The sequence below is a fragment of the Chiloscyllium plagiosum genome, unplaced genomic scaffold, assembly GCF_037043375.1.
Source record: "Chiloscyllium plagiosum isolate Xiang-an unplaced genomic scaffold, Cpla_swu_hap1 HiC_scaffold_14, whole genome shotgun sequence".
Lineage (NCBI taxonomy): Eukaryota > Metazoa > Chordata > Chondrichthyes > Orectolobiformes > Hemiscylliidae > Chiloscyllium > Chiloscyllium plagiosum.
Window position 1 is genome coordinate 62,061,397 of NW_028270152.1, and position 15,901 is coordinate 62,077,297.

The 15,901-nt window shown below is 42.2% G+C and overlaps 1 protein-coding gene across 3 annotated transcripts in view; it reads left to right on the forward strand.

Annotated features, from left to right (window-relative positions):
• Positions 1–15,901, forward strand: part of LOC122559103 (protein bassoon-like) — a 368,910-nt gene that overhangs the window by 325,612 nt on the left and 27,397 nt on the right. For all 3 annotated transcript variants that reach the window (XM_087994486.1, XM_087994487.1, XM_087994488.1), the window contains exons 6-7: positions 9,029–11,168; positions 11,570–12,492. In XM_087994486.1, the coding sequence (XP_087850612.1) occupies positions 9,029–11,168; positions 11,570–12,492 (3,063 nt within the window). The remainder of the gene's footprint in view (positions 1–9,028; positions 11,169–11,569; positions 12,493–15,901) is intronic.

Sequence of the window (15,901 nt, forward strand, 5' to 3'; positions counted from 1 at the left end):
CAGATGTGCTCCTGGCTAAATGCTGGCCAATCCATGGCTATCCTACACGGTTCTGGTCAATTGCACCACTCGTTTGATTTGATTTGATTTATTACTGTCATGTGTACTGATGTACAGTGAAAAGTGTTATCTTACGTTCATTACATGCAGATCATACTGTACAAGTACATCAGGGTAACAGAACAGAGGGCAGGGTACATTGCTACAGCTGCCGAGAAAGTGCAGAAGGAGAACAACATTAACATTAAAGAGGTTTGATGTCTGATAACTGCAGGGAAGAAGCTGTTCTTGAATCTGTATGTGGGAATAGAAACTTTTATAACATCTGCTTGATGGAAGAAGGTGGAAGAGATTACAACAGGGTGGGAAAGGTCTTTGATTATGTTGGCTGCTTTTGAGATGAGGTCAGGCAGAGGGAAATTAGCATTTCTGCTTTGCCCAGTGGACCTGGAGGATCTGAGTGCAGTTACTACCCATTGAACCTGCCATGGGATGGAGAGCCAGAGAAGGAAGTGGCAAGTTTGAATTGCCAAGCCACTGCTCTGACTTTTATTTTGGGAATTGTCACCATCTGGATCCTATCCAGTGGGTGAGAGTGGGAAACTGCATGTCAATGAGATGAGTTGACATACTAATGCATGCTAATCCATTCAAGTAGGCCTGTTGCAGCTCAATAGTGATTCAACACTTTGCTGGAATATGGAACTTTTTTGGGAAGCCCCTTATTAGTCATCTGACACAATTCTCCCAATGTTTTTGCTATTGCCCACATCTTTCATGGGCTGTGAAGATTCTGCTGTATGTCTGAGATTTCTGTGCTTCCATCACCGTTTGCATGAAAAAGGGTTTCCTAAGCTGATTGTCATGGCTCTGATTTTACATTCCCTTGTCCTTGACTGATCCACCATCGGTAGAAGGGTAGGTGGTGGCCTAGCAGTATTATCGGCTAAACTATTAATCCGGAAACCTAGGCATTTTCTGAGGATCTGGGTTTGCATTCTGCCATGGCGGATGGTGGAATTTGAATTACATAAGAACTAAGAGACTAATGATGACCACTAAACCATTGTCAATTGTCAGGGAAAAACCTATCTGGTTCAATAATGCCCTTTTTAGCGAAGCAAATCTTCCATCCTTACCTGGTCTGGCCTACATATGATTTTGGACCCCCGGCAATGTGGTTGACTCTAACTACCCTCTAGGCAATAAATATTAGCCTAGTTACTGACGCCCACATGTCTGAATGAAATTTTTTTTAAAAAACTGTTTCTCTATTTGTCCTATCGATCCCTTTCAAAATCTTTAAAAACCTCAGTCAAAACACCCCTTATGCTTCTGCATGAGAAGGGATGCAAGACTATCCTGGTTCATTTCTCCAAGCAATTTAAGCCTTGGAGCTCTGGTTACATTGTGGTCAACCAGGTGCTGGCAAGTGGAAGCAGATTGGGGTGGGATATCTGGTCGGCATGTGCGAGTTGGACTGAAAGGTCTGTTTCGTGCTGTACATCTCTATGACAGTAACTAAGGTGTAATGCCTTGTATCATGCACAGCATACCTGTCTGACCAATAATTTCTAAAGGTATGGAAAAAACTCCCCCCTTTATAATTTGTGGTTTGTAAAGTCAAAAATTTCAAGAGGTTTTCAGTTGTTTTTGAACTTTAATTCCTACTTACCATTTCACTACAGTAATGTGAATACAGTGATCACTGAAATGTTTTGAAACCACCACTGGGATCTTGCATTTCACCGTTTAAAAATGGACAAGCGGAGAGAGGAGTTGATAAAACATCCAGCTTTATGAATAGGGGCATAGAATGCAAAAGCAAATTGATACTGAACTTGTACAAGGCACTTTTTTCGACGTCAGCTGGAGTATTGTGTACAGTTGTAGGTGCCACATTATAGGAAAGATGTGAATGCATTGGAGAGAGTACAGAAATGATTTACAAGAATGATTCCAGAAATATGAAATTACAGTTATGAGGTTGGGTTTAAGAAGTTGAGGTGGTTCTCCTTGAAGGGAAGAAGGCTGAGAGGAAGTTTGACAGAGGTTTTTGAAATCATGAGCAGGCTGCATAGGGTAAATAGGGATAAGCTATTCCCATTTGTCAAAGCAACAAGAATGAAAAGGTACAGTTGTAAAACAAAGTGCAAAAGAAGCAAGGATGATATGAAGGAAAACTTTTTTTTCATTCAGCAAGTAGCTAGTGCATGGAATACACAGCTTGGAAATGGGGTGGAGACAGGTTCAATTGAGGTATTCAAGAGCGTTTTGGATTATTACTTGGATAGAAATAGTGTGCAAGGATATGGGGAAAAAGCAGGAGATTGGTACGAGGTAATGATGTATATTTAAAGAGCTGATATAGGTACAAAGGCCTCCTTCTGTGCGACAACAATTCTGTGATTTTGTTAAAATATTTGGAAGTGCCTTTCCTAGCCAAAATAGATGGCCTTACACTTAACTATGCAGAAATCCACAGGCACAGTTTTGCTCAATTAGTTAATCCATCAAGGTCTCTTTGTAGTTTCACACTCCTGACTACGTTGCTTAGAATGCTGCCTATCTTTGAGTCATCAGCTAATTTATTTGATCTTTCAGGTTATGTGTAATGAATAATTGAATCACCAGCTGGATCCTTGTGGGACACCATGAATTTCTTCCTTCCAATTTGAATATATGTCTATTAGCCATTCTCTCTGTTGTCTGTCTATTGCTTTGCAAATTTACTATCCAGGTTAATAATTTGTCTTGCTTTTATTGTCTTTAACTTTACCACCTTTAATTAAAGTTTGCAGTCTCTTCTGTGGAACTCTGTCAAATGTGTTTTGGAAATTACTCCTAGGCACGAAGGAAGCTGGGTAACTATTAGAAGGGGGAAAAAGCAGTCAGTGCAGGGATCACCTGTGGTCGTTCCCCTGAAAAACAAGTATACTGTTTTGGATACTGTTGGGGGGATGACTTATCAGGGGCATGGACTGGGGCACAGAGTCTGTCCCTGTTTCACAGAAGGCAAGGGGGGAAATGGAGGAAAGTGTTAGTCATTGAAGACTCAATAGTGAAAGGGTCAGATAGAAGGTTTGTTCGGAATGAAAGAGACTCTTGGTTGGTGTGTTGCCTCCCAGGTGCCACGAAGTGTGATGTCTTAGATTGTGTCTTTGGAGTCCTGAAGGGAGAGAGTGACCAGCCCCAAGACGTGGTCCACATAGGTACCAATGACATAAGTAGAAAGAGAGATAGGGATGTAAGGCAGGATTTCAGGGAGCTAAGGTGGAAGCTGAGAGTTGTTAGCTCTGGTTTGTTACTCGCACCACATGATAGCAAGGCAAAGAACAGGGAGAGATATCAGCTGAACATTTGGCTGCAGGGATGGTGCAGGAGGGAGGGTTTCAGGTTTATGGATAATTGAGGCTCATTCTAGAAAAGGTGGGGCCTCTACAAACAAGACAGTCCCCACTTGAACCAAAGGGGTACTGATATCCTTGGTGGAAAACTTGCGAGTGGGTTTAAACTAGCTCAGTAGGGGGATGGGAACCTGAGGTGTAGTTGTAGTACACAGGTGGATGAGAGTATGGAGGACATGGACAGGATTTCATGGTCACAGGAATGTGCTAGCAGACAGCAAGAAGGTTTGAAGTGCATTTACTTCAATATCAGAAGTATGTGCAATAAGATAGGTACCTGGGACTTCGATATTGTGGCCATTACTGAGACATGAATCGAGCAAGGTCAGGAATGGATGTCGCAGGTCCCAGGGTTTAGATCTTTCATTAAGATCAGGGAAGGTGGTAAAAGAGGGGGGGTTGTGGCTTTGTTAGTCAAGGACAGTATAACGGTGGCTGAAAGAACTTTTGACGAGGACTCGTTTGCTGAGGTGGTATGGGCTGAGGTTAGAAACAGCAAAGGAGAGGTCACACTGCTGGGAGTTTTTTATAAGACTCCGCAAAGTTCCAGGGATGTGGAGGAGAGGATTGGCAAATCGATTCTGGGCAGGAGTGAAAGGAACAGGGTGTCATTATGGGGGACTTTAACTTCCCCAACATTGAATGGAAGTGCTCTAACTCTCGTACATCAGATGGATCAGTTTTTGTTCAATGTGTGCAGGAGGGTTTCCTGACACAGTGTGTCAAAGGACCGACCGACAAGAGGGGAGGCTACATTGGATCTGGTACTTGGTTATGAAATAGGCCAGGTTTTTGGTTTAGTGGTAGATGAGCACTTTGGAGAGAATGACCATAATTTGGTTACATTTAGTTTAGCGATTGAAAGGGATACGTACATGCCACAGGGCAAGACTTATAGATGGGGCAAGGGCAATTATAATGCGATCAGGCAAGACTTATGAGGCATAGAATGGGGCAGCAAAATTCAGGGAATGGGGGCAATCAAAATGTGGAGCAGGTTTAAGGAACAGATATTGCATATCTTTGATAGATATGTCCCTGTCAGGCAAGGAGGACATTAAAGGTAAGGGAACCATGGTTTACTAAATAAATTGTATCTCTTGTTAAGCAGAAGAGGGAGGCTTATGTGACGTTGAGGCGAGATGGTTCAGATGAGGCAATGGAGAGTTACAGATTAGCTAGGAAGGATTAAAAGAGAGAATTAAGAAGAACAAGAAGGGGACATGAGCAGTCTTTAGCAGGTAGAATAAAGGAGAACCCTGAAGCTTTCTATAGATACGTGAGGAATAAAGGATGACTAGGATAGGAACAGGTCCTGTCAAAGACAGAAGTGGGAAGTTGTGTGTGAACCCTGTGGAGATCGGAGAGGTGCTAAACTTATTTCTCATCTGTTTTCACTCAGGAAAAGGAGAATAGTGTAGAGGAGAAGACTCCTAGGGAGTGTTGCTGAACAAAGAGACCTTGGAGTGCAGGTTCATAGCTCCTTGAAAGTGGAGTCGCAGGTAGATAGGATAGTGAAGAAAGCGTTTGTATGCTTTCCTTTATTGGTCAGAGTACTGAGTACAGGGGTTGGGAGGTCATGTTGTGGCTGTACAGGACATTGGTTAGGCCACTGTTGGAATATCACATGCAATTCTGGTCTCCTTCCTATCGGAAAGATATTGTGAAACTTGAAAGGGTTCAGAAAACATTTACAAGGATGTTGCCAGGGTTGGAGGATTTGAGCTATAGGGAGAAGCTGAACAGGCTGGGGCTGTTTTCCCTGGAGCGTCAGAGGCTGAGGGGTGACCTTATAGAGGTTTACAAAATTATGAGGGGCATGGATAGGATAAATAGACAAAGTCTTTTCCCTGGGGTTGGGGAGTCCAGTACTAGAGGGCATAGATTCAGAGTGAGGGGGAAAGATATAAAAGAGATGTAAGGAGCAACGTTTTCGCATAGAGAGTGGTACGTGTATGGAATGAGCTGCCAGATGAAGTGGTGGAGGCTGGTACAATTGTAACATTTAAGAGGCATTTGGATGGGTATATGAATAGGAAGGCTTTGGAGGGATATGGGCCGGGTGCTGGCAGGTGGGACTAGATTGGGTTGGGATATCTGGTTGGCATGGACAAGTTGGACTCAAGGGTCTGTTTCCATGCTGTACATCTCTATAACTGTATGACTCTATGTTGCCTGGTCTGAAGCGAAGGCCTTATGAGGAAAGGCTGAAGGACTTGGGTCTGTTCTCATTGGAGAGAAGGACGCTAAGAGGCGACATACAAAATCATCAGAGGATTATATAGGGTGGACAGTGAGAGTCTTTTTCCTAGGATGATGACATCTGCTTGTACAAGAAGGCATAGCTGCAAATTGAGGGGGGAAATATTTAAGACAGATGTTAGAGGCAGGTTCTTCACTCAGATTGGTAAGGGCATAGAATGCCCTGCCTGCCAATGTAGTTAACTCAGCCACATTAGGTGCATTTAAATAGTTCTTGGCTAAGCATATGGATGATGATGGGATGGTCTGGGGTGATGGGCTTAGATTAATTCACAGATTGGCGCAACATCAAGGGCCAAAGGGCCTGTTCTGTGCCATATTGTTCTATGAAATTCATATTGCACAATCTACTATTTAAGTTTATCGCTCAAAAAATTCAATTAAGTCTTTTGACATGACCTACCCTTTATAATTCATGTTGGCTATTTCCAATCAGCTCAAATTACCCATGTCCTCAGTCACACACTCAAATACAGTATTTTCTGAATGCAGCTGTTAGATTATAATTCGCTTTTTGAAATAATTTACAATTTTGAAATTTAGAGGGACAATTCTAACTCTAATTCCTTGTAAAAATTATGGCTCTAGAGTATCCGTAATATCTTCTATTTCCTTTAAAATTCTGACTGTACCTTACAGGAGCCATCACATACTGAAAATGTGTCAGTATTTACTGTATTCTTTTTTCTAATGCTGTCCTCTTGCTTAAGTAGATTTCTGAGAGTTTCAATTCTGGTGATATGGTTGAGGCATCTCAGCTGGGCATATGTGATGGATAGAGCACTGTGGGTGTTCCTCACAGTGAATCACCGCCTTGGGTATTATTCATACAGTATGAATCATTTCTGGTCATAGTAGGGATGTTTGACAGTGATGGGAACATAGAGGGCTGAAGGGCCTGTACTGTGCTGTAATGTTTTATGTTCTATGACATTGATATTTGCAATAATTAAATGCTCAGTATTGAGAAAATTGCAAACCAGAGATAAGAATAGAACTGCTTTTGCAATGCAAAGGAAAACCTGTTCAAATCAAATACGCAGCATCAATGATCAATGAGGAGATGGTGGAGGAAGATGACACTGAGGTAGCAGATGAGCTATGATCTAGTTAAATTGCAGAGCAGGCTTACTGGAGTAATAGGCTTACTCCTGTTCATACGACCTTACCCTAATCAGGGAGACTTTAATGATTTGAAAGTCAAATTTCAGAATTGCACTTTGTCTCCATTTCTGAACCAGATAGCTTGTAGAAAACAGCCAGACAATACAATTTCTGTTCTGAGTACATGGGTCTAAGTAGATGGATCATGGACTTGGAGACAGTAAGGACAGCAGATGCTGGAAGTTAGAGTCAATAGATGTAAAGCTGCAAAAGCACAGCAGATCAGACAGCATCTGAGGAGCAGGAAAGCCAACGTTTCAGCCTGAAACCTTGATTTTGCTGCTCCTTGACACTGTCTGACTTGCTGTGCTTTTCCAGCTTCACATCTATTGACATGGCTCATGGATGTGCCTCTAGCTAACTCCAGGTTTAGTTTGTTTCTAATGTGCTTGATAATTGTGTAAAATTAGGGTACAATATTTCCATATTTTTGAATCTTTATTGACATTTTAATGCATCTTTGTGTTATGGACGAGATCAAACCTCCTCAAAATACGTGAAGAAGATAGCCTAGACCCAAACTTTTATTTACTACGTTTACAGGCCAAGCTACCAGGCTTGAAGCAAAGTACACTTTATTCTTGCACTTTTCTTTCTTCCTCATGGGTTTTCTCTTTACCCTGTGGTAAATGATCTTTACTATCTTCAATGAGATCTGCTTTTTCTTAGCAGCTGAGGATTTCTCTTTTCCCAGTTTCTATCCCTCATGGGTTGAAATTGATGTCAGACGCCAAACTTTGATTTATGAACCAACTCATAACCATCTGCCATTTCTGCTGCTAATCTTGCAGTTTTAACACTCTGCTCTTCCACTTGAAGTTCTCAATCTTAAGGAAGTAAATTTTTGAACTACTCCAAAATAATAATCTATGCATTTTCAATGTTGTTATTCACCTATCAATTATTTTTAATCCTTTCAAACTCAATATATGTTTCACCAGGTTCCCTCATTACATTCCTAAAAACGTCTGTAGGCTTCTGGCGATTAGATCATATGCATTTAAAATGGCATTTTTCACTTCATCATAGTCCCCAGAAACCTCCTGTGATAGTGATGCAGATACCTCACTAGCTTGACCTAATAACTTTGTTTGGATTAACAATATCCACGTGGTCACCAGCCATTTTATTTGTTTAGCCATTTTCTCAAATGAAACGAAGAAGGCTTCCCTGTCCTTCTTGCTGAACCTCGGCAATGCTTCATCATATTTAAATAGATCCCCACCAGGTCTTTGGCTACATTGGGATTGCTCTCCATTACTGTTCTCATCACTACTCTTACCTTTTCCCTCTACCTGCACCATTTTAATTCAACTTCCAACTGGTAGTTCCAACTTCCAAAGTTCAGAAATTCTCTTTCTCCCTTTCTTCTCTCTCTTTCTGTTTTCCTTCTGTTTCAATAATTTAAATTGTAATGAAATATATTTCATTTTCTTTTCTTTTTCTCTTCCTTTTGCCTTTCTTCTTTTTTGCCAAAGCCCCTAATTCAAACTGTTTCATTTGCAACTGAAATTTAGCCAAAGATTCTGTTTCTGATTTCTGATTTATGGCAATCATGCATGTTGAGCTTTTGCTGCAATTACCTCCCTTTTTACATGGACAAAGGCAACACCAACTCCAGACTGTCTGCCAATTCCAAAAGCTGTGCCTTACACACCTTTTATAAACCACCCCAGTGATGTCTTCCACACCCAGGAATCTCTTATCCTCTGAAAGCCCTTATTACAGCACCTCTGTCTCAATCTTTCTCCTCTAAAATAAAACGAAATACACCCCTTAAAGCCATAGTATTCATCACATCTGATCTCATTTTCTCGCTTGAGATTTATGAGTTACCAAATGTTTTCACCGATGTGACAGGCTGGAAATGTTTCTCTTTCATATTTTTATGGTTGAGTCCGCAATGAGGGAGTATGCTTCCAAACCCTCTATGGTATACTAATACTTACAATTTAGTTTGGTGGTCTCACTTAAAGCTGCAAACAGACTACGTTGTGCGTTTATAGAGTAAGTCCAAATGAAATAGTTTACCTTGCCTGCTGATCAAGGCTAATTCAATGAGGTAATTGTCTTGGGTTTGGGAGGATCTCTTGTGTATGTTTGTACTGTTGAGAAAGTAAGTAATTCATAGAAAATCACAAAATGACATGATGTACACACAATAGTATTGAAAATATACAATTTTGTTTTCTCAGATTGGTAATTTGCAGCAGAGCACGATGAAGAAAGTGAAAAGGACCCTGCCCAGTCCTCCACCTGAAGAAATCATACATGGCAGTGCACAACTTCATCCACAGCTGTTTGGAACCTCCCTGTCCCGGAAACGGGGAACTCTACCCGACCAAGTCACTCGTGATAGACTCCTTAAGGATATCAGCCATGAGCTGGAGAAAGTGGAGCAAGAATCAAACAAACTCCAGAAGAAACAGGCAGAGCTCGATGAAGAAGAAAAGGAAATTGATGCTAAGCTCCGCTACATAGAGCTGGGAATTAATCGTAGAAAAGAAACCTTTGTCAAAGAACCGACGAAGCGAGACGTGGGATATGTACGAGGCTTGGGAGAAGACAGAGATTATATGTCAGACAGTGAAGTCAATAATATCCGAATACCTTCGTATAATAGCAACAATGTCTTAGCCAGGCCACAAACTGCCCCAGTTAATCAGTATTCTGAATTCTCAATGGCACAGCACCCAACCACATCATCACAGTACCCTCCGTCACAGACCACTCCTCAGGGTTTGACAAATTACCAAACTGCAGGCTATCAGCCATCCCATTACCCAGTTCCTAACAGTTACCAATCGCAAAGCAATCTTCAGTCTCACTCCACTTTACATTCTCAAAACACTTGTCAGCCACATGCATATCCCCAGAACACAAACTACCAGACTGACAGCAGTTTACAAAATGTACCTGGACTTCAACCATCTCACCAATACCAAGCTCCTAGCACTTATGCAAATCAGGCTTCGTTTCAGTCTGGCCATAATGCTCAGTATCAGCAACAGGAAAACATCTTGTCACAACATCAGAAACCTCGGCAGACATCATTAGCAGATCTCGAACAGAAAATACCCACCAATTATGAAGTAATTGGTAATCCAAATGCAATTATTTCTGCTACACCAACAGAGAAAGTTTACACATCCACAACGATGGGTAACAGTTATGACCAGTATAAGAATGCAGAGGTGAGAGTTGCTGATAGTGGAAATGCAATAGAAAGTCCTTCAACTAACTATTCAGCGGACTCTCTGTATACAAACCTAGAGCACAATGTTTCTCGTAATTATGTTATGATTGATGATATCAGTGAATTGACCAAAGAGAATACCTCAGCATCAGAAAGCCAGAAAGTAGATCAGCCCGCTCAGCATAGTAGTTCAAGGCATGCTAAAGAAAAGAATAACTTTCCAGAGCCAACTAATTCCATTAGAACACATGCTTACAATAAAGCAGATGATGAATCAGAGGAAGACATGTATGACGTCCAGATATCAGACCATAGAGGGAAGAATGGATACCAAAGGAATTCTGATAGCCATAACAGAGTATCAAATTCTTCAAGTGGATATTACTATGCAGATAACAATCACAGACATTCCTCCCGCGCAGACAAGCACAACTCTTCTTATGGGTCTCAAAAGCATTCATCAAAACAAATGGCTCCTGCTGTAGTATCTGCCAAGCGCAGCAAACACAGAAAGCAAAACATAGAACAGAAAATTTCAAAGTTTTCTCCGATAGAAGAAGCCAAAGACGTGGAATCTGATTTTGCTTCATATACTGTCACGACTTCCGCTGCAGGAAGTAATGTAATTCTTAGGGCGCAGAAGCTTCAGGATGAAATAACGTATGGTCTGAAGAAAAATATTTATGACCAGCAGAGATATTCTGGACACATTAGTAGAGAAGCAATGGAAGATTCAGAGAGAGGATACAGCAATGGCAACAGATCAAGGTCATCTTCAATGTATGGAATGGAAAAAGCAGGCAAAGAGGCAGCAAGTCCAAGGAGTAAATCTTACGAGAGAGACACAGTGGAGAGGTCTCAAAAGATGGGAATGGGCCATAGTCGAGGCCGGGCTCCAATAAAATCCCAGGCATCTGAAGAGGAAAGTCCTCTGAGTCCAATGGGAAACCAGATGCATGGGGCACGGACCTCGCGAGAATCACTCCCACCAAATGTTGTAGATAGTAGATCCCAATTTGGCTCCAGCCATTCCCTGCCTGATGTTCAGGATGTGAAAGAGACATCACGTAGCCATACCTACAGAGAAGACGATGGTTATGTCATGGATGATGTGCACTGTGCTGTTTCTGACAGTGAAGGTAACGAACATCACTGGTGATCTCATCAACTTAAGACAGGTCATTTACAAAGCATGTTTGATTCAAAGTTTCCAACAGAAAAAGCAGCTTTTCAACAATGTAAATATGTGCATGTATAGCAACAGACTTAATTCTTACAAGGTTAAAGCCTAATTGATTGGCATGTGCCTTTCTCCTTTTGTATGCACTTTTTAAAACCACTTTTAGCATGCTGCGCAGCTCATTATTTCTGTTGGTAGTATGTTTGTTCAGTGATGTGTTTTGTTGGTTTATTCTGTTTGTCAAGTAACTTATCCTGGAGCTCCCTGCATGTGGCAAGCTGCCTGCACTGATCCTTTTGCATGGTTACCAAGGCACAGCAGGAGAACAGAGTGACTGTAATGTGTTTTTGGTTTTTGAAGCCTATCACTTGGGCCAAGAGGAGACAGACTGGTTCGAAAAGCCAAGGGAGCGTTCCAGGCATTACGGTGGACAGTCTTCATCACAGAGACGCAGTCACCGAAACCACTCGCGCCACAACTATGAGGAGCCACCAGCAGATGATACCTGGCAACAATCAGAGCGCTCACAGTCGCGATACTCCTCAAAGGATCATCAGAAGCAGTCTGCTTACCAATACGGAGAGCCAGCCCGACACTCTTCGCGCCACACGGGTGACGAGCCTTCCCGCAAGTCGTCAAGGCAGCATCCGAAAGAGCAGCATCGCCAAGAGTCCCGGCAATATTCTCAGCAGCCTTCGCAGAGGAGAGGCCAGCCGGCAGAGCAGAGATCTCAGCGGGATCCTCACTTGGGTTCTGCCGAGTGGACCCAGCCTCGATCAACCGGGCATCACTCGGAATCTGAGCCGTCGCGACCACAGAAGCACTCGCAGCAGCAGAACGCAGCTAGAAAGCAGTCGGAATCTCCTCAGCAACAAGGCCGGTCTCAGCACAGCCAGCCTCCATCGTCGAGGAGTCATTCGCAGCAGCAAGTGCGGCAGTCACCATCACAGCAGGTACGGTCTGCAACATCGCAGCAAAGAGCGCCACCAGCGCAGCAGCAGCAGCAGCAGCAGCAACCACGCCAAGCTCAACTGCAGCAACAGGCAAAGCACGTGCAGCAACCTCAAGCTCAGCAGTCACAACAGCAACATCCAGGGCCAACCCAACAGCAGCAACAGGCACAGCAACAACAACAGCAGCCACAACAGCAGCAGCAGCAGCAACAACTTCAGCAACAACAACAGCAACCACGGCAGCAGAGTCTTCAGCAACCAGCAGGTCAACACCAGCCTCAGACCCAGCCACAGGCACAACAACCACAGACAAGGCCTGCCACCACCATGGTAATTTTTACTCATGGCTCTAATTGTCAGGGTTAAGCACGTTCAAGGTACAATAGTATTCCCTCCATACCCACGTGGGATACGTTCCAAGACCTACCAGGGAAGCCTGAAACTGCAGATAGGAGCGAACCCATTCATTTGTTTGCTCCTATCCCGGCAGCTTCCTGGTTCTGGAACGTTCCTTTTATATGTTTGGGCCATGTAAGCCACGGGTAACTAAACTGTGGTAACCAGACCTGCTGATATGGGGGTCACCCTGTATTTCAAAGATGGATCATGCCACATGTTTTTTTCCCTTCATTTTGTCCCCCTTTTCCCATAAATGTGATGGTGTACTACAGGCACTATTTTTCCTCCGATTTCCTGTACCACACCAACTTTAGCATTTCAGATAGACTTATGACAACATGGAGGTATCACATCAAGCCCAGTTTTGGATGGTAGATATATGAACTGATGAGGCTCACAGAAACAGGAGCTGTCCATTTCCCTGACTGAGGGACACATGCTAATCAGTGCTGTTGGTGATAAATATCGGTCAATTTAATTCCGGTATCATGTCTGACTCCTTCTAGTTTGGATGGATTCTCAGTATGAAAATTTAAATTACTTTTAGGTGTAAAGATTTAAAGGAAGTAATTTGTTCATTTTTTTTGTAGATAGTGGGCATCACTGGCTGGTTCAGAATTTATTGTCTATCCCTTGTCCTTGAGAAGGTGGTTGTGAATTGTTTTTTTTGAACCACGACAGTCTACATGCTGTATATGTAGACTTAATGCTGCTCGGGAGGATTTTGACTCAGTGACATTGAAGGAGTGACGATATATTTCTGAGTCAGGATGGTGAATGGCCTAGAGGAGAGCTTGCAGATAGCGGTGTTCCCATGTTTTTTACCGCTTTTGTCCTTCTAGATAGCTGTGGTCATAGGTGTGGACTTGAAAACATCAACTTTAATTAAGCTTCAAAAAAAAGCTTTGGCTCAGTCTTTAAGATAAACTTTAATCATACCCATTATTTTCCCTTTTCAAAATAACATTTCCTACATTTCTCTGCTTGTATTAGTTACATTGACAGCAAGTTCTCATTACTCTATTGCCAAAAAAAAAAGAAATTCAACTCACTGATAAATTAAATGTGGCAGCCAAATCAAAGTTGGGTTTTACTGAATAGAGTTGATTTGGATATGTAAGGTCATGTACCTGGATTTCAGAGATGTAATGATGGTGAAGCAGCAATTTTAGGAGTTTCCCCACATGCACAGAGTAATTGTAGTAATTCAGAAGTTATTCCTAGCAATTTCTGCTCTCAAAGGATGCATAGTAGAGGAATGCAGCCCCCCCCCCCCACCAACCAGATTGCCTTCTCTAAGCAATCATCAAATTGATAAAATTTCCCACTTTTAATATGTGAAACCCTGTTAAAAACCTTTTGAAAAGTTACGTCTAGCCAAATGAGGGATAACTGCATTTTAAAATCATGTAGAAATTCCATAGTTACTCTGAAACACCCTCTCCGACCCCGAAAACTACGTTTGTATTTATAGAATCTCAATTTTTTCTTGATAATTAAAACCTCTACTTTTTTTAAGGTTGTGTGACATATTAGCTTCTGTTTGAATCCAATCATAATTATTTAGTCCACTCTCCATCATCTAAAAAATATAAATTAGGTATGTAGTGAGAATACATAAATGTGATTGGCTGCTTTTGGTGCAGAATGCGGTAGTCTGGAGATTTAATCAAGTGAACGTTGCATGATGACTTAGTTTGAAGTTGTGCTTTGGTGATATATAATTCTTCTGAGCGTGGATTTTAAAGCTAGGATAATACATATTAAGTAAAGTCAGGAATGTATCTTTTCTACACAAAAAGCAACTGTCTAAATAAATTTGTTACCTGAACTTGCTTGACAGTAGAGTTAAACTGCACCAAACATGTTCTCTTAGCTCCTTGCCCTTAATAGTTTTCTGATCCAAATGCACTAAATATTTAAATTATTCACCCTCCCTCTTTTCACAGACTTAATACTTCTTCATTACACCATCAATCGCTTCACTCTTAAGCAGCAAAAGGAAGCAAGAGATATAGATTCATAAAAATTACAGAGTAGGAGGAGGTGGTTGGTGTGTTGCATCCATGCTGACTCTCTGTAACAACTGCTTAGCTAGTCTTACTCAGTGTTTCTTTTTAATTCTTTCTCCAATGAGTTGTTGAATTTGCTTTTGTAAGCCACCATTGAATCTGCCTCCGCAATATTCTCAGGGAGGGGGGATAAAGAGGAGGGGGTGTAGCACTACTAATCAGAGAGGGTATCACATTGTCGAGGAAGCTTCCATTGTCGAGGAAGATCTGCCTACCGAGTCAGTATAGGTGGAAATTAGGAACAGCAAGGGAGCAGTCACCTCATTAGGGGTTTACTACAGGCCCCCCAATAGCAGCAGGGAGATTGAAGAAAGCATAGGTCAGCAGATTTTGGAAAAGTGTGGATGTAGTAGGGTTGTTGTAATGGGTGACTTTAACTTTCCCAATATTGATTGGAACCTCCTTCGAGCAGAAGATTTGAATGGAGCTGTTTTTGTAAGGTGTGTTCAGGAGGGTTTCCTAACTCAGTACGTTGACAGGCCGACGAGGGGAGAGGCCATTCTAGACTTGGTGCTCGGAAACGAGCTTGGGCAGGTATCAGATCTTGTGGTGGGAGAGCATTTTGGTGATAAAGACCACAACTGCCTCACATTCTACATAGCTATGGAGAAGGAGAGGATTAGGCAAAATGGGAGGATATTTAATTGGGGAAGAGGAAACTATGATGCGATTAGACATGAGTTAGGAAGCATGGACTGGGAGCAATTGTTCCATGGTAAAGGCACTATAGACATGTGGAGATTGTTTAAGGAACAGTTGTTGCGAGTGACGAATAAATATGTCCCTCTGAGACAGGCAAGAATGGGTAAGATAAAGGAACCTTGGATGACGAGAGAGGTGGAGCTTCTCGTCAAAAGGAAGAAGGTAGCTTACATAAGGTGGAGGAAGCTAGGGTCAAGCTCAGCTCTAGAGGATTACAGGCAGGCGAGGAAGGAGCTCAAAAATGGTCTGAGGAGAGCCAGGAGGGGGCACGAGAAAGGCTTGGCAGAACGGATTAGGGAGAACACAAAGGCATTTTACACTTATGTGAGGAATAAGAGAATGGTCAAAGAAAGAATAGGGCCGATCAGGGATAGCATAGGGAACTTGTCTGTGGAGTCCGAGTAGATGGGGAAGCCCTAAATGAGTTTTTTTGCTTCTTTCTTTACGAAAGAAACGAACTTTGTAGTGAATGAAACCTTTGAAGAGCAGGTGTGCATGCTGGAATGGATAGAGATAGAGGAAGCTGATGTGCTGAAAATTTTGTCAAACATTAAGATTGACAAGTC